This window comes from Otolemur garnettii, unplaced genomic scaffold (assembly GCF_000181295.1).
Source record: "Otolemur garnettii isolate 467f Iridium unplaced genomic scaffold, OtoGar3 scaffold00005, whole genome shotgun sequence".
Taxonomy (NCBI): domain Eukaryota; kingdom Metazoa; phylum Chordata; class Mammalia; order Primates; family Galagidae; genus Otolemur; species Otolemur garnettii.
This window is the reverse complement of record NW_003852400.1, coordinates 40705779-40724637: the sequence shown is the minus strand read 5'-3', so window position 1 is coordinate 40724637 and position 18859 is coordinate 40705779. Positions and strand designations below refer to the sequence as shown.

The 18859-nt window shown below is 43.1% G+C and overlaps 1 protein-coding gene and 1 pseudogene across 1 annotated transcript; both read left to right on the top strand.

Annotated features, from left to right (window-relative positions):
* Positions 1 to 15854: 15854 nt before the first annotated feature.
* On the top strand, positions 15855 to 16318 carry LOC100958320 (cytochrome c oxidase subunit 7B, mitochondrial). The gene has a single exon (XM_003782752.2). The coding sequence runs from the start codon at positions 15941 to 15943 to the stop codon at positions 16181 to 16183; it is 243 nt and encodes an 80-aa protein (XP_003782800.1). The 5' UTR covers positions 15855 to 15940; the 3' UTR covers positions 16184 to 16318.
* A 172-nt stretch (positions 16319 to 16490) lies between these two features.
* Positions 16491 to 18451, top strand: LOC100957999 (annotated as a pseudogene).
* The last annotated feature ends 408 nt before the right edge of the window (positions 18452 to 18859 follow it).

The window sequence follows — 18859 nt, the reverse complement described above, 5'->3', positions numbered from 1 at the left end:
ACTGTTACACGCTGTTCTAGGAACTAAATAGACCAGGTCCCTACTGTACAGTTCAAGTTCAACCAATGTTTCTTGCACAGAATACTCAGGCAAAGTTCTGCCTTATTCATCCTTAGGGCACAAAAATCAGGAATTCACAGCCATCAGTCATGCTCAGGTCTCTGACACGCTGTGAGGGAGCTCCTGATGCCTCGCTAGGAGCTTGGTGAGACACTGTCAGGGCTCAGAGAAGGATGTATATTCATGGCAAGTGCCCTGAGACTAATAAACATGCGAGAGCAAAACCAAATTAGCACAAGTAGGAGGAGTTGCAGAAGGGAGCATGGTCACAAGGGCCAACCAGGAAGGTGGTTTGGGACTAGGCTAAATTTGTTTTTTTATTTTTATTCATTTTTGGGGGTTTTTTTTGTTTTTTGTTTTTTTGAGACAGAGTCTCACTATGTCGCCCTTGGTAGAGTGTCATGACGTCACAGCTCACAGCAACCTCAAACTCTTGGGCTTAAGCAATTCTCTTGCCTCAGTCTCCCAGTAGCTTAGACTACAGGCGCCTGCCACAATGCCCGGCTATTACTTTTTTGTTATTGTTGTCGTTTTTGTTTAGCAGGCCCTGGGTAGGTTCAAACCCACCAGCCCCAGTGCATGTGGCTGGCACCCTAACCATTGAACCACGGGTGCCCAGTTGGGAGTAGGCTAATTTTGAATCAGGATTTTCAGACTCTGACCACATTCTGTGCCATAACCTATAAATTCCTGTTGGACCCAATCAAGCCATTCACTGGAGTGCAGAACCCATTTACTCTACAGCAGGAGAAGCTAGAAGTGGGGTGTAAGGGCCAGCAGGACTTTCAGTTTGCATATGTGTCGCACTCTACCCCTCAAGTTTTCAGGGACTGGAAAGGATATACCCCGGAGGTCACAAAGCAACTCAAAGAAATATGTAGGGAACTATGACAGCTCTGAGGCAGACTGTGTTAATGGCTCATTATTTCACTTCTGAGAAGCACAGTCAACAGCATCCTTCCTGATTCACCTGTGCAAGTTTCAACTTGCTCAACTTGCTGGTGTTGCTGCTAGGGCTTCATTTGTTTCTGTCCATGCGGATTTGGCATTTCTCGATTTGGGGGTACCTCAAAACTTTCATAATAACCTACATACTCTGTTTGGCCTGCAAATTATTTGAAAATAAAATTTTGTTGAGCCAGCATTTACAAATCAAAAGATTTCCCCCTTTATAATGCTAATGTCCAGCTTGTTTAATAAAAATCAAAAACTATGACAACACTGGGCCCAAACTGCTGAAATGTAATAGAAGGTCAGAGCTGGACACGTGTCCACCCCACACCCCTCTCCCAGGTAGATAGGCCACCCACCCACTCCCTTGGTCCCTGCCATGCCCACCGGCCTCCCCAACTCTGATGTCACCCACCAGTTGCCACTGCTCATGACACTTGATTGCAATGTTAGTGTTTTATAGTAAAGACATATCTTCTTCCCATGTTGCTATCAAATAGAGGGATGTGAAAGATCTCTGAGACAGTATATCTTTCAAAAGAAATACTTTTTATGCTACAAATATTTATTGAGGACCTATTATGAGTCAGGTACTGTTTTAAACACTGAGGATACAGCAGTGAGAAAAAAAATAAAAGACAACTTCCCTCCTTGAGGAATGACTTTGTATTTGTGTGAGAGAGAGAGACAATAAACAAATACATAGTCCACCATCGGGGAGTGGTATGAAATATGAGGGGGAAAGGAGGGGTAGGTGAGGGCAGAGAAGTGGGCTGGGGGGAAGGGGCAGTTATGTGGTCTTGGTCAGGGAAGACCTCACTGATGAGGTGAGGTCTGAACAGAAACCTGGGTGAGGGGAGGAGTGAGCATTTCCTTCTACTTTCTTTACAGAAGGAAAAAAAGATTCCAATGCATCTAATATGCAAAGAGCATTTGTGTCAAAGAATTTAGGACATCATTATGAATCAAGGTTAAAAAAAACACTCTGGAACAGCCCATAGAAAAATTGAGGACCTGTCTTCAAGAATCTTGATCTTAAATGATTTTTTTAAAGATATATATTTTAGATTTTTATATTACATATGCATATCATATGAGCAATGTAATTACATTTTGATCTTACTGACCTTGTGAGGTAGGTAAGAACATTGTCATTCTATAGATAGACAAACCCAGCTCATATCAGATCATCCCTGCTTGTGTTCAGTAGAACCAAGACAGGGTTATCCTGACTCCCATTTAGCATCCTTCCACGGCTAGACTTTAATAACTTCCTCCAAAGCACCTACAAGAAGGGTAGAGTGAAAGCAAACCTAAGTGGCGGAGGTCATGGACACAGAGGCAGGCAGAGAGGCCCAGCTTTAGAAGTAAATGTTGTTCATGACGTCACACAGTCATGGAAATGCACGCACATTTTGCATGAAATTCATCGTATTATCTGTATTTTTCAATTTCAGTCAGATAAAGAAGCACATTACAGGAAAGTGTACATGTATACTTTCCCAAATTTGTTTGCCACTTGCTAGTCTTGAAAATGATGTCAGGGTTCTGAAGGATGTCACAAGCAGCCGAGTACAGAGCAGGAGCTAATAAGGAATTGAGGACCCAGCAATGCTACAGAGCATAATATTCCATGCCAAATGCATAATTAGTAAGATACACTAAAGTGATTAAAGTACTCTATGTTACAAACATAAGCAAGCATGTATTCCAAAATGGCATTCAAGGGTCAAACCGTTATGTATGGTAGCCTAATTTACCAAATGTTGTGCACGTAAGTATATGGCACACTTCTTGGGGGAAGCTACAACTTAGACTTCAGCCCTTCAAAAGCAAACCGTGTAACCTAATCTTATGTACATTCATATTAGTCTGAAATTAAAAAATATATATATTGTGCACATTTGAAGATAAAATAGCAGAGTCCCAGAAAGCTAGGAGTGGGAAAGATCTGAGAATAAAGTTATTGTTAATAAGGAAAAATTAGTTGTCTTCTGAGAAAATTTTCCTTTCCTGTATATTAATTCATTATTTATTAAGGATAAAGTAGAATGGACTGTTCTGGAACGTATCACACAGATGTTTCCATGGGCTGGTGTCTCTGCACTCTTCATAAACCGTTCCAGATGGGTTTCCAGGGTCCTGGAGGTGACATGATGAAAAGAACTCCCTCACCCTGTCTTTCATTCTTTGTGTGATTGCAGGGGGTTGTTACTTATCAGTTTTTTGGCTCATGTGTAATGGAGATACTCTCTTCTCTGGCTTTTCCCTAAAGGGCTGTATTTATATTGCACCTAATAGTTTACCAAGTCTCCAACTAGAAGGATGAACTTGGAGATCATCTTTCTTGAAATCACTCTTGCAAATGGCTGGCGTGAGTCCACGTTATTTCCCACACATTCCAATGCATGTTTTTCCAAGACATCTTTTGATGTACCAGTTAAGAAAGAGCTCCACACACCAAGAAACAAAACGCAGCCAGGGACCCTAACACCTTCAAGACCTTAGGGAGGAGATGCTGTCATTGGTTTGTCTGAACCAAGCCTTGCGGAGATGAATCTGGATATGATCTGATAGTGGATTTAAAATGGGCTTTAAAGGGCCCATTTCAAGGGAGGGGGAAAAAGCCATCTATAAGCCCTTTGAGGAAGCCACTGATGTGGGCATTCTGTCCAAATGCTTTGCTCGGCCACTCGCAGGAGAAGAGCTGCTGTTTCCCTCCCATCTCTTCCTGCATCTCCTTATTCCTGTCTTTAGAAGCACTGATTATGCAAAGCACTGTAGTCCCAGTCCATGCAGCTCCTCTAGCTCAGCCCGTTGTTTCTGTCCTGCACTGCCGGCATGGCCTCCTAATTCACCTGCCTCCCTCTGGCATCTACCCCCTGCAGCCTCTTCCCTCTGCACATGGCAAACTTAGTGAAGTTCAGAAGTCACAGGCACTCCCACTGCCTGCAGGAGAAACCCCACGTGCACGAGCAGGACACACCAGGTTTCCCGGTCCAACCTGATCACCGCTCTGCTGCCACCACACCTTCTCCCCTGCTGGCCTTTAGGAATGGGAAACTTCTCCCTTCTCATCGCCCGGATTCAGCTCAAATGGCTCCCTCTCCCTCAGCGCTCCCCCACTTCTACTCAGAATACCTCCAACATACATCTCATTTAGCATGTATATTTGAACTATTATTCTTACTATTTTTTAAACCATCTCTACTCAGCCCCCACCAGCTCTCAGAGGATAAGGACTAGATCGTCATTATGAATAATATGCCCGACGGGGCACTGACTCCCTAGTACGCTCAGTCTGCCCTTCTTTGGAAGGAAGTGGAGACCCACTGCAGCAGGTGCCTGAGGTGGCCTCTGGCGGCAATATCAGGCCCTGTCTACCACAGGGCAGCTGCAGCCAGGTGAGCAGAAGGTGCGCTGCTCAGCACAAAAGAAAACATAGCAAATGATGCCACTGGACAGCTCACTGCTGGGCATTTTTACTAAACATAAATTAATCTGATTTAAATAATAATATAAATGATTAAATAAGAATGGCAGTAATAACCTTATCCAGTGCTTATTTTATGCCACGTGCCATGCTCAGAGGTTTGGTGAGGACCCTCCGCGGTAACTCTGATCATTATCATCTCCGTTTGCAGGGAGGACAGGGCCGCACTCATGCTGCTGCCACCCTGGCCATCTCTCCTCAGGCTTCCCTGTTTTAGTGCAAACACGGTCCTCAGAGCCTGCACCTGCGTCTCTTGGCCAGAGACCGTTCTCTAACATTAGAGTCCACCTTCCTGCAGTATGTTTAGCCAGAAGTGCCAGAAAATTAACACTCCCTGGAAGCATCCCACATCCAAAAATAGAAGGTCACCCTCGGGTGGATTGGCTCTGGGGTGTGTGGCCTCTGCTGGCTCCCAGTGAGGTTAAGCTCCAGCTGGTTATGATTGTAACATGCTCAATTCATCCTGTATTGGCTGCCTTCCCTTTACCTGTCTTAGACACCTCCCAGCGTTTGCACTTTGAAACCTGGTCTCTGGGTCGGTAACTGAAAGTAGAAGGGATTGGAGATGCTTTGACTGTCTTTGCATATTGCAAAGAGGAAGAAGAAGATGGCTATTTGTTTTGCTAGTGGAAGAACCTAGATGAGTTAGCAGTAGGGGTAGTGGATAAGTGTGTAGGCCTCGGAGTGAGACACGATCTTGGACATGTCCCTGAGTCTGTTTAATGAGTTGCCCTCCGTTACCAATATGGTTTCCATACCAGTCATTCCTTTGTTGGACACCCTCTCCCTGTGCAAATTTTCCACTTAATATTAAACATATGTAATTTTTCTGTGTTATACCTTTCATATTCCATCCATCTGTTTTTCAATCCTCTGTAATTATAGAAGTAGAGGATTCAGAATATGATTTAGTCATCTATTCAGTTTTAATCCCATTTTAATAACAATAAGTTCTGTGTTCAAAACAGCATTATACAAAGTATTTTTGAATTTGTTATAATGAATCTTATCAATATGACAATATAAGTTATCATAACATGAATAAGATCTTATCAACTTAGCAAAATACAAATAGTGAACATCTACATGTTCATTAAAAGTAATGGCAAACCCTCCAATAGCCAAGCCAGATGTGTGTTTCTCTGAGGTGCACCCTCCTTCAGAGTTCCTGGATTTATCTGACATGCCTCCTTCTCTATCATCTTCTACATCAGCTGTAAGCAAAACTCCAGGCACCACAGATTAACTGAGTATGGAAAATGCTCCCAAGAAGTCAGCTACTCCACAGCGGGATACGCAAAACATAATGTTCGTGAGTTTCAAGTTCTTGAATTGCTACAGGAAATCAGACTACATACAATAGAGTCAACATAAAATAATAATCACTTTAGGAATTATAACGTTTCATTAACAGATTATAAGATGAACAGTCATGGCATGTTAGGGTAAGAGGTATGCTAGAGCACAGTTATTTCAATTTCATCTTTCACAGAATGTAAGACCTCACAACTAGGTGGTGACATAATCAGAGATGGAACTCAGATTGCACAGCTCTCAATCCAGGGCTCAGTCCATTTATCACAATCAATTACATGTTCCCTAAAATTCACTTTCTATCTCAATCACTGTAGATACATACCAAGCCACTAACACATCTCCCATGACAACCAACATGTAATAGAAAACAGATACACGGTACTAAACAAATATATGCCTCAGAAATGTAGAATCAGGACAATGACAGACTGAGTCAGTGGAAGGTACTGGAACTGAGAGGTCACACCAGACAGTGGTGTTCACACTGGGTGCCAGGCTGGGTCTTTGCAGTAAAAGCCATCTTAGGGATCACACAGAGCCCGCCAAAATAGAGAGTAACCTGAGTATTACTTTCCTAAACCAATTCTTCTGAGGTCTAGTAATATTTAAACCACGTCAAGTTTATTTGTACGTTTAAAGTAATATCCCTCAACCTATTTACTTGAACTAGCTTGAGTAGGTTTCTCTTCCCTGTAACCAAAAATCCCTGGGTAGAAGAACCTTCCTCCTATTACTATTAAACTAAACTGTTTTTATTTTTAGTGAATGTTAGATAATAGAATAGTAAGAAATGGCCATTAGAATCAATGTGAACGAAGCAGGAGACCAAATTCAGCTAAATGCCAGCTGTGCTTGAAGAATGTCCCTGTACTGGGAAGAGAAGTTGAGATCCCTCTCTAACTCCTATAGCAAGTTTTGAAGCAGCCCCTTCATATTAGAAATGTATGGATTTTGCGGGTGGCAGCTGTAGCTCAGTTGGCAGGGTGCCAGGCACATACACCTTGGGTGGCAGGTTCAAACCTGGCCTGGGCCTGCTAAACAACAATGACAACTGCAACCAAAAAATAGCTGGGCGTTGGGGTAGGTGCCTGTAGTCCCATCTACTTGGCAGGCTGAGGCAAGAGAATAGCTTTAGCCCAAGAATTTGAGGTTGCTGTGAGCTGTGATGCCATAGCACTCTACCCAGGGTGACAGCTTGAGACTTTGTGTCAAAAAAAAAAAAAAAAAAAAGGAAAGAAAGAAAGAAAAAGAAAAGAAAAAAGAAAATGTATGGATTTTGAGCAGTGAGTTTTCTACTTCCCATCCCCCACCTCAGACTTGCATTGGCAGTTCCAAAACAGAGAAAGAGCTTTGTCTGTCACTGTGAAAGGGCATGTTCCCTTTCCACTAGCCATACATTCATAGTCCTACACTCACCTGTCAGAGATGGGTCGGCACCTTAAGTCAATGGGCCTCTTCCAATTTCCCTCTGGTGTTATTGGTTTCCATAGACCTAAAAGAGTCAATATACATCAATCAATAAAGTGTTTTAAAAAGTCTTCTCCCCAAGAACATTAAACATGTTGCATTGACACCATTTGTTCGTTCTTTCGTTCTTTCTTTCTTTCTTTCTTTCTTTCTTTCTTTTTATTGAATGGTAACTATGTACATTAATGCACTTCTGGGGTACAGTATGGGGTTTTCACATGCAATCTGAAATACTTCCATCAAACTGGTCAACGACACCATTTGTTTTCAATCACAGCCCCTCTCCCCCTTGTTTCTTAACAGATCCTAATTTTCCATGTCTCAGTGACCCTATCCCCAACCTCACCAGCTCAGAAGAAAAGTGAATTTAAGACCAGCATGGTAATGTCACTCCCTTGCCAGAAGTTGATATAAGTATGAGTGTGTCACCTAAATCTAATATGTACCCCATTCTGAGTGTTTTGTAGAAACTCAAGTCTTTTGTTCTTCATCACAGCCCTTTTAAGATAAGGTCTATATTTGTCTCAAAAAAGGTTACAAAGAAACTAAGACACAGAAACATTAAGTAACTAGGCCAAGGTCACATAGCTGCTAAGTTGCTACAGCTAGAATTTGAACTCAGAATGTTTCCTCCCAGAAGAATCATTATTAACATATGTAGGGAAATGATGCTGGAGGCTTCTGGAAAATGGTTTTCTTGCACTTGAGGATAGTCCCACAGAAAGAGAGGGTCTCTTCTCTCTTGGTTCTTGCCAAGTCCACATGTGACACATAGGACTGTAGCATCCATGCGCAACCAAGGTGGGAATGATCCAAGGACACAGCTGACATGTAGATAACCCAAGTACAACAAGCACAAACATGAACGAGGCTCTAATAAACCAACTCTGGATTGGGTGTTTTCTTGAAATGTGAGATAAATTCATCTATTCACACTTTAAACCATTTTGATTCCGGTTTTCTACTATTTGTCACTGCAAACATTTGAACTAATATTCCAATCTGTTGGTCCTCTTCAGAATCCCCTTTAAGCATGTGCACAAAGACAGCAAGGAAGTGTATGAATGCCATACATTCGGCTGGTCCAAAGGTAGTGAGTTGTCTCTCTTGATCATTTACAGTCAGTTGCAGATTGAACTCCTTGTTCTACTCTTTCTCCCCTTCTCACTACCGCACTTGACTAGTCTTAAGAAAGAAAAAGAATGCCATACGTTCTATTGCAGTGCTTTCCTTCCCGATCCCTGTAAAGGTGTTTTCCTATCCTTTACTATGAGTTGTTTTTTTTAACAACAAAAATAAAGGAGGCAGAGCTGGGTCTTCTGGCTCATACCTACAATCCCAACACTTTTGGAGCCCAAAGTGGAAGGATCACCTGAAACCAGGAGTTTGAGACCATTCTGGCCTACAGAGTAAGACCCTGTCTCTTAAAAAAAAAATCAAATGGGCACAGTTCACATACCTATACTCCCACCCACTCGGGAGGCTGAGGCAAGAGGATCACTTGAGCCCAGGACTCAAGGTTGCAGTGAGCTAGGATCATACCTGCACTCCAGCCTGGGTAACAGACCCTGTCTCTATTTAAAAAAAAAAAAAAGAAAGAAAGAAAAAAGGCAGGAAAACATGCCTCATTCTTATCTATTAAAACATTATTATTGGCTTGTTTTATTCACGGAAATCAACCACATAAATAAACACAAGGAATAAAAACAAGTTTTCAGCACAAGGTTATCAAAAAAATAGACAAATAGCTCATTCCAGGCCTGTATTATTTCACAAAACTATCACTTGCTGAAAGAATAGTAGATCCTTTGGATTTTCATTCCAGGACCTCAATGAGGTTATCTAATAATACCTGGTCTTCTTCTGTTCTATTGTAATTTATATTTTTATGATTTTCATTTTGGGGCCATTTCAAACTATTGTTCACCATTCAACCATTCTCCCATAAAACAACATTTTCTGTACATGTACCTGGGACTTTGGTTAAATTTCTACATATTTTTGGAAATACAGAAAAAATCTATATTTATTTCCTTTAGTAAAGATGTGAAATAACCATTACACAGGCCCTGGGCCTTTTGTACATTAAGAAATTAGTATTCAGGTTTTGTCTTGTTGCTCTTTGGTTAAAAATAAGGCAACTCAATCTCACAATTTTTATATGCCATATAAATAATTCAGTTTTATTGAGGTAGTTTAAAGTAGTGATCAAGAGTACGGATGATAGAACCAGATTCCTAGATGCGAATGCTAAGTCTGTAATTTATTATCTCAAAAACACTGGGCAAGTTAATGTCTTTGTGCCTCAGTTTCCTCAGATATAAAATAGGGATAATGATAATAATAATAACAATTACCTCTTAGGGTTGTTGTGAGAATTAAGTGAACCAATGCATGTGAAGCCGTTGGACAGTCCCTAGCACATATGTATTAAGAACTCTAAGTGCTATCCACTATTACTTTCACCGGGGATAACTAGTAATTAACAGAAAACTTGATTAACAGTGGCTTAAACTATAAGAACACATGCTGTTTACTAAACAAGAAGTCTGTCAATCCTAAGGTTGGCCCACAGCTCAGATGTACCCTGAAGGACATGGGCTCCCCCTCCCCTGCCTTGAATTCCCCCACATACTGGGAATGTCTTTCCTCACAGTCACAAAAAGGCCACCTCAATTCCACTATGTTCTTCAGACAATAACATCCAAAATAGTAAGGTGAGGGAAGGAGACAAAACTAAGAAGTGGGGAATGGAGATTTCTCCTAATTGATATGTGTATTTACAGAAGAAAAAGATTTCCCAAGACTGGTTGTCAAATGTTTACTTATATCTTATTGGTCAAAACTGGGTCATGTGGTCAATTTTAGACCAATCCCTGGAGAAGAATAGGATAGACATGTTTGATTTAGACCAACCATTAAGTCATTTCTCTGGGGCTGGCCCTTTTATTGCTTGATCAAAACCATGTTTCTATTACCAAGGAAAAAGAGAGAATAGACACTGCAGATGCAAAGGGTATCATCCTCAAGCAATTGTTTGTGCACAGTTGTGTTCCTAATAAACCTGCACAAACTATCAAAAGAACAAATGACGTTTCTTACCTTTGAGATCTTGTTGGTGTCTTTAGACTGGCAGCTGCTTCTGCCAAGCCCTGCCAAGTAACTAAACCATAGTCTTCAAGGCCTCTGTCCAGGTCTGCTGGCTGAGTGTCCTCATTCTCCCAAACACCTTTGATCTTCCTTCTCCTGGTCACAAACTGAAGGGTTGTACAAAGAGCTGATGATCCAAAATCCCATGTTTAGAGTTTCTGAGCACCACAGATCACCACAGACAGATTCCATTTACCATTTTGTTTTTCTACTGAGGGCCTCCTGTGAGCCAGGTACTTTCACAAAATTTTCATTAAGTCTCACCAAAAAAAAATTGTACGGAATATAGGATTCAGATAAAGAAAAAAGAGGTTGAGCCAGATTAAGGAATTTGTGCAAAACCATCAACTATACATAGGACAAATAATGACCCCTTCATGAGCATGCTGTGTGAGCCACGCACTGTCCTAAGTGTGCATGTGAATTTGTTCTTTAATTCTCCTAACCACCTAGTAAGGAAAGCTTTCATTCACAGCAAGCACTTCCCAAGCACCCTCTACCTGACATCATATAGATCAAAAACCTGTGGCTTCCAAAGCTAAATAGCTTAAGTTCCACCCAGCTAGAAAGTAGCAGATATTGAAAGCTGGGTCTGATTCCAAAAGCTTTGCATTGAAGCCCTACCACACTACAGGACTTTGGACCCAGGCCTCCTAACTCCAGAGCCCATTCCATATTCCTACATTAGGAGCTGAACGCTATGAAATGTTACTCTCCCACTTGCCGTTTGAGGTGTCCTCCAAATAGTACATGATTGACTTGGCTGTCTAAAACAAAGCTGAGCGCTTAGGAGAAAACATTTTGCAAATTAACCACTTCCCTAGTTCCTTTCCAGAGTAGGGAGGCAAGAATAACCAATCTCTATCAAGCTTAAAGGAATGGACTCCTTGGGGAAGTAGAGTCTCAACATTGATCACATTTCTGCTCCTCTCCCCAGCCACAGAGTGAACACTAACACTTGGATTAAGTAGAATCATGCAGTTGCCCGTCATACCCAGGCCGAATTTTCTTAGGTGATGTATGTTTTAGGAATAATATGGCCAAGGGTTTTCTGCTCTAAACCATTAAAACCTTTTATTCCCTGTCAGCCTCAGATTAGAATTTGCCAGTAAAGAGATTTAATGATGGGTAACTGCCTAAAGTTTACCCCTGAAGGAACCCTTCCATCCTTGCTTATCTCTCTTGTGCCTATGGCCTCCTACTCAGAATCAACTGGGGCCCATCTGCAGTGTGCATCTTAAAGGATCTTTCCATGTCTGTTTCCAGCACTGCTAGAGACTTACAAGTGGAAGGTGTGGAAGGACATTTCTTTCTTGTGTTCATTCTTTTTGTTTGTTTGTTGTTGTTTTGTTTTAGGTACCTAGATTTTTAAATATTCCATGAATCAAAATATGACCAAGTCCTTTCTCAAAATGAACTCTTTTTCTGGGAGGAAGATTTCAGAAAGTAAAACCAGACATCTGAGCTCTCATGCTAAATCCTTAGCTCTGCAGGGCTGGTCCCCAGTGGCTGGGAAATCATGCGTTAGGAAAGTGCGCATGTGCTCATCAACAGGACCATCTGAACAACCCACCAAGTTAAAACAAGCTGGGAATGATAGGCCCAGTGACCAAGGCCTTTCAGATGGACCAAAAAACTATGCATAATGAATGATTAAAGAAAACAATATAGTAATTTTTACAGTTTTATTTCATTTGGATACCAAAACAGAAACACACACCAAAAACAAACAAACCAAAAACATAGAATATCATTTGCCAAGTTCATGTGTGTGGGGCAGAAATTACAAAGTAGATTTTTAAGGCCTTCCACACAAATGGATATGCTGAAGTCTTCCTAATTCTCAGCCCCAGTCTTTTCTTTGTAAGACGAGTTTGTGATAGAGAATTGTCTCTTAGGTTGCTATTAGGTCAAGAAAACTGCTCCCTTTCTCTTTACAGGTCTGTCTATTATGGTACTAATTACACCCCATTGTTCTGTAATTAGCTGGGAGAGTTTCTTTCTGTCTCCTACCACTAGACACAAATGTAAAGCCAGATATTAACCCAGCACTGGTCCTGGGGCGGTTAAGGCTTTGAAATGAATAGTTAGATTTCAAAGCCTCAGTCCAAATTTTGAAAGCTGGTGCTGTAAGAAAAATTTCAAAATCATCATGATTCTAGAAATTCCCAGAATCAATCAGCCAACTGTATTAAGACAACACAACTATATCTTAACAATATTTAGGATAAGGCTCCTGGGCACCAATCTAACAGTTGTTGACTGTAATTATAAGACATGTACAATCTGAAGAGATGGATGTTTCAAAAGACTTTTAAGTAACCAGACAAATACAGAGTTATCGGCAGAATTTTAAGCTTCCATTGACAGAGAACATAGATGCTCTTGGAGAACTATGAAGAGTCTGCTGGGATGACCTTCCCCACAGAAACCGTCCACTGTGGAATGGTCACTGGCCTGCACCTGCCTTTTCCTACAGTGAGCAGGCATATCCTGAGATGCAGAACTAAAGGAATGTAAAGGATAGAAGATTTGTGGCTATTAAATATTTAAAGGATATAATATTTATGAGAAAATAAAGTACTATCACAGACTTGATGTTCAAATAATCCAAGAAAGGCAATGAATGAAGGAAAAGTGTGTTCCTTCAAAAGAAAAGATAGAACAAAAAGATGTATGGGAGGAAAGAAAGAGGGAAGGGGAGAGGACAGGAGGAAGGAAGCCCTAATCGCACAAGTCAAAGGATACCATTGTGGGAGGAAATAGAAAGAACTGGATACAGTGGGAGAGGTTTAGAAGCAGACTGTCTCGTGGGCTTGGGGGAGCCTCCCCAAGCCAGTTCCTCCCATCTTGGGGTGAGAGACTCATAGAAGCAGCTTGACTAACAACTTACGGTTTTCTAATTTTGCTTTGGGACTGCTAGATAACAGCCAGATGAATGAAGGAATTTACCAACATAATCATGCTAATCGTCCCCCACCAACCCAAAATGGAACCAGTGTCTTCTTTCCAAGAGAGAAAGGCACCCTCCCACCCTTCCAGTGCTCAGATCCTGCTGGCAGCAGATCATCTCCATGTCTCTGTATTTAAAAAAAAAAAGACTGAATAAAGAACCAACTGAGTGGGAAAGAAGATGGTCTGGGGAACAAATGCCCATCTCACCAGGCCTTTGGCCATCCAGAAGAGACCTGAGTCAAACCCATCTCCAATTAAGATAAATTTTCTCCAGGTAGTTGTATAGTTGAGTCATTCCTTGATTTTTCTCTTTTTTAAAGGCAGAAATAGTAGAATGAGAGATCATTATACAACACTACTCTCTTCCTACTCTTCCCCCTGCTCCACAGCTGCAAGAGAAAACATTCTTTGTAAGGAGCTCAAAATGGGAATGACAGAGGAACTCCGCAGTTGAGACGGATTTCTAGTCTGGAAACAAAAACACAGCCACCGTAATGAAAATTGTTGTCTCCTACAGAAGAAACCAGCCTAGTGCTGCCAGCTTACAGCCCTAGCGCTTCAGATAACCACAAGGAGTTAACATTTGCTGACTGCTTACTATGCAGGCTAAGCACTTAGACGCATTATCTCTTTTGAGAATCTCCATGGGTAGAGCACAGAATCTGTGGTAGGATTGTTTTTGGAGAAATTGTTTCACCAAAATAATTACAGCTACTTCACCAGCTGATTTGCAAGCCCTGTTTCTTTTTATTTTTCTGCCTTTTTTTTTTTTTTGGTTTGGATTTTTTTTTAATCTTGGCTCCAGAACAAGCCAAAAGAACATTAACATAGTCCTCTAAAGCCAACCTTGAAGTTGTCCTTGTCTCACTCTCACTCTTGTTTGCAAACTCAGAAGAGGCCGACCTCACTGGGTGTGGCTGGCATGCCCAGACAGGAGGCACGAACATTTCTTTTTGGGGGATTAGCATCTGGGGCAACCTCAGAGCAGTGTCACCATGAGGCCAGTGTCCCAGATCTCAGGATGAAAGCTGAGGTTCCAATGAAGTTGACAGAGTACCTGAGAACATAAAAGAGGGGACCTGACCAGTTTCATGTGGCACAGTTGTCACCTTGGGAAGCCAGTTCAGGCTAGAGAGAGGCAGGAGCCATACCTTATGACAGCCGTAGATTATGACAGTCAGGCTTGGGTTTCCCAGCAAGCCGTTAGTATACCAGGGGAAACCTGGCAAGCCCACAGCAGCACCGCACAAACCCAGAGTAGGAGAGCTGCCCAAATGTGACACAGAAAGCGGCCTGTGCAGACCGCAGCCCTGAAACAAATACTCCTCACAAGTGCAGTGCCAACCAGGCTGTGTCGCCAGGAGCAAACGTGATTCTTCTCGCGATTAGTTCAGAAACTTGCCTTCCAGAGATTCAAAGAAATCAGCTCTGGAGAGGTTGGATGTCTTGTAGAAAGAAAAATGCCCATGCTTTGGAGAGAATGTTGTACATGCACTTGACCCAGTTACAATCTTCCTTTTTTTTTTTTTTTTTCTGGCTTGTTCAAGTGCCTATGTCTTTCTTACTTGAAAGAAATTTTTCTTTTGCAATGCGATGTTGATCTTAAAGTTAAGTTACTTACGTTCACTTTATTCCTATCATTTTTTTCTTTAAAAAAATTTTATGAGTATAAATTAACAGTTGCTCAATATGGAAAATGTAGAAAAAAATACAAAGAAGAAAATTAAAATCACACCTAATTCTACCACTGGGATGATCATGGTTAACTTTTAATTTTTCTTTTTATTATTTTCAAGTTTTTAATGTTATTATGTTTGTGTGTGTGTGGATATAGAATTTTATTTATAGAGAGAGTTATTTTACAAAATGGGATCATTCCAAAACATAGTTTTGTGATCTGCTTTTTTCCACTCATCACAATGGCCACATAGTCTCAAGCCATTAACTAGTCTTTGAAAACATATTTTTTAAGTGACCATATAAGAACTATTTTTTCAGGCTTTGACAGTCTGAGTAGTACACGAAATAGAATAATATACAGACATTTTCTATTTTTCATGTAACCTTGAGTCATTTGGGTCTGTGCACTCAGTTAATGTATCTCTTTTTTTTTTTTTCAAGCTCAGACACTTTAAGTGCAGTCATTTCAATCAAAAACACTAGGACGAAGAATATCAGGAAAGATTTATCCATGGTACAAACTACTAAAGAAATCTAAGCCAGCTGTTATTTCTGCATCAAATAGAGCCTCTATCTATGATCCAGGAAGGTCTGCCTCCTGTGAATAAGACGATCGCTTGTTTCTTAAGATTTTAGGGGTTGCAGCAGGCTGGCTTAGTTATGTCATGAACTGTGATGACACTGCATCCTCGAGAGCATCAGAAGGCTTTTATCATAATGGGTGATATTTGTGAACAGCCGCAGATCATCTGGCCATTTAGAAAAATCTGGGCGGTTTGTTCTTCGGTGGTTTTTGCAAGGGTATCTGAAGTCAATTTGCGCCGAACCAGCACCTGGACTTGCTGCAGTTCCATTTTCAATTTCACGATGTTTTTCTTGGCCAAGAACGCACTAAGTCGTCTCCAAGTTCGATACATTCAGCAAACAATGGCAAGGGCGAGCCACCAGAAACGAACACCTGATTTTCATGATAAATATGGTAATGCTGTATTAGCTAGTGGAGCCACTTTCTGTATTGCTGTATGGACATATGCAGTGACACAAATTGGAATAGAATGGAACCTGTCCCCTGTTGGCAGAGTCACCCCAAAGGAATGGAGAGATCAGTAATCATCCCAGCTGGTGTAATACTGAATTGTTTCAGAACCAACTCATAATTGATGCCAAGTAAAAGCACTGTATACCCATTAAAATATGGCATTATTGAAATAAAGTACGTTTGAAACCTTCAAAAAAAAAAAAAAATCTGGGCGGGCCGGGGCGGGGCCACGAGCGACATGGAGGAGGCGGAGGCCACCGGGAGCCAGGCTGAGGAATGCGGGCCCAAAGGGGCCTGAGTGGGACCCGTGGCCCCAGAGCCATTCCTGAAGTCATGGGCTGGCCTGAACTTTGGTGACATCCCTGCCCCCAATCCGGCATGGACGACTGGAAGCCCAGCCCCCTAATCAAGCCCTTTGGGACCCGGAAGAAAGGAAGCCGGTGTCTTACCTGGAAGTATAAACTGACAAAGCAGCGGGCCCTGCAGACATGCTGTCAGATAGCCGTCCTTTTCTTGCTGGTGACTGTCATTGCCTACATTAAGTTCATCCTGGACACTGAGTCAGCAAGCAGTGAAGCCAATGAAGACCCGGCGCCAGAACAAGACTATGATGAGGCCCTAGGCTACCTGGAGCCCCACGTAGTGGTCTCCCACCGGGCCTGGCTGTGGAAGTATACTCGAGCCGCAGCAAAGTATATGTGGCAGTGGATGGTACCAGGGTGCTGGAATATGAGGCCCAGGAGCAGGGTGGAGGCATCCATGTCATTGTCCTCAACCAGGCCACCGGCCATGTCATGGCAAAGCGGGTGTTTGATACATCCTGGCCTCATGAGGATGAGGCCATGGTGCTGTTCCTCAACAGGGTGGCACAAGGACGAGTGCTCATCTGTACTGTCAAGGATGAGGGCTCCTTCCACCTCAAGGACACGGCCAAGGCTCTGCTAAGGAGCCTGGGCAGCCGTGCTGGCCCTGCCCTGGGCTGGAGGGACACCTGGGCCTTCGTGGGACGAAAAGGAGGTCCTGTCTTTGGGGAGAAGCATTCTAAGTCACCTGCCTTCTCCTCCTGGGGGGACCCAGTCCTGCTGAAGACATATGTGCCACTGAGCTCAGCTAAAGAGGCAGAGTGCCCCTGGGCAGACACAGAACTGAACCGTCGCCGCCGGCGCTTCTGTAGCAAAGTTGAGGGCTATGGGAGTGTGTGCAGCTGCAAGGACCCCACACCCATCGAGTTCAGCCCTGACCCTCTCCCAGACAACAAGGTCCTCAATGTGCCTGTGGCTGTCATTGCAGGGAACCGACCCAATCACCTGTACAGGATGCTGCGCTCTCTGCTGTCAGCCCAGGGGGTGTCTCCCCAGATGATAACAGTTTTCATCGACGGCTACTATGAGGAACCGATGGATGTGGTGGCACTGTTGGGTCTGAGGGGCATCCAGCACACTCCCGTCAGCATCAAGAATGCCCGCATATCTCAGCACTACAAGGCCAGCCTCACTGCCACATTCAACCTGTTTCCGGAGGCTAAGTTTGCTGTGGTTCTGGAAGAGGATCTGGACATTGCTGTGGATTTTTTCAGTTTCCTGAGCCAGTCCATCCACCTGCTAGAAGAGGATGACAGCCTGTACTGCATCTCTGCCTGGAATGACCAGGGATATGAACACACGGCTGAGGACCCAGCACTACTATCCCGTGTGGAGACCATGCCTGGGCTGGGCTGGGTGCTCAGGAAATCCTTATACAAGGAGGAGCTTGAGCCCAAGTGGCCCACACCAGAAAAGCGCTGGGACTGGGACATGTGGATGCGGATGCCAGAACAACGCAGGGGCCGAGAGTGCATCATCCCTGATGTTTCCCGATCCTACCACTTTGGCATTTTCGGCCTCAACATGAACCGCTACTTCCATGAGACCTACTTCAAGAAGCACAAGTTCAACACAGTTCCAGGTGTCCAGCTCAGGAACGTGGACAGTCTGAAGAAAGAAGCTTATGAAGTGGAAATTCACAGGCTGCTCAGTGAGGCTGAGGTTCTGGACCACAGCAGGAACCCTTGTGAAGATTCTTTCCTGCCAGACACAGAGGGCCACACCTATGTGGCCTTTATCCAGATGGAGAAAGATGATGACATTACTACCTGGATCCAGCTTGCCAAGTGCCTCCATATCTGGGATGTGGATGTACGTGGCAACCACAAGGGCCTGTGGAGATTGTTTCGGAAGAAGAACCACTTTCTGGTGGGGGGGGTCCCAGCCTCCCCCTACTCAGTGAAGAAGCCACCTTCAGTTACCCCTATTTTCCTGGAGCCACCCCGAAAGGAAGAAGGAGCCCCAGAACCTATATGAGACCTCTTCCAAGACCGTGCAGGGCTGGGTACTATGTACCCCTAGGCAGGTTAGCCCTTCACTCCATCCTGTAGGATTTTGTAGATGCTGATAGGGGTTGGGGCGGGTTTGTTTTTAACATGAGATTTAATTACTAACTCCAGCGGGAGGGTTCCCCTGCTCTAACACTTCTATTTCTGAGTTGAAGGTCTATTTATTTACTCCCTTGTTAGAGAAGGGCAAGAGAGTACCTGGGAATCATGGGATCCCTGGGCAGCTGATCCTGCCCTTTATACACCCCCTTCTCCCAGGCCTGCCTCAGAATCTAACCTATTTATTGACTGTCCTGAGGACCTGGATTTCCTTCTGGGCTGACATGCTGCCCTGAGGGTAGGGCTGGCTCTTACTCAGGAAACTGCTGTGCCCAAT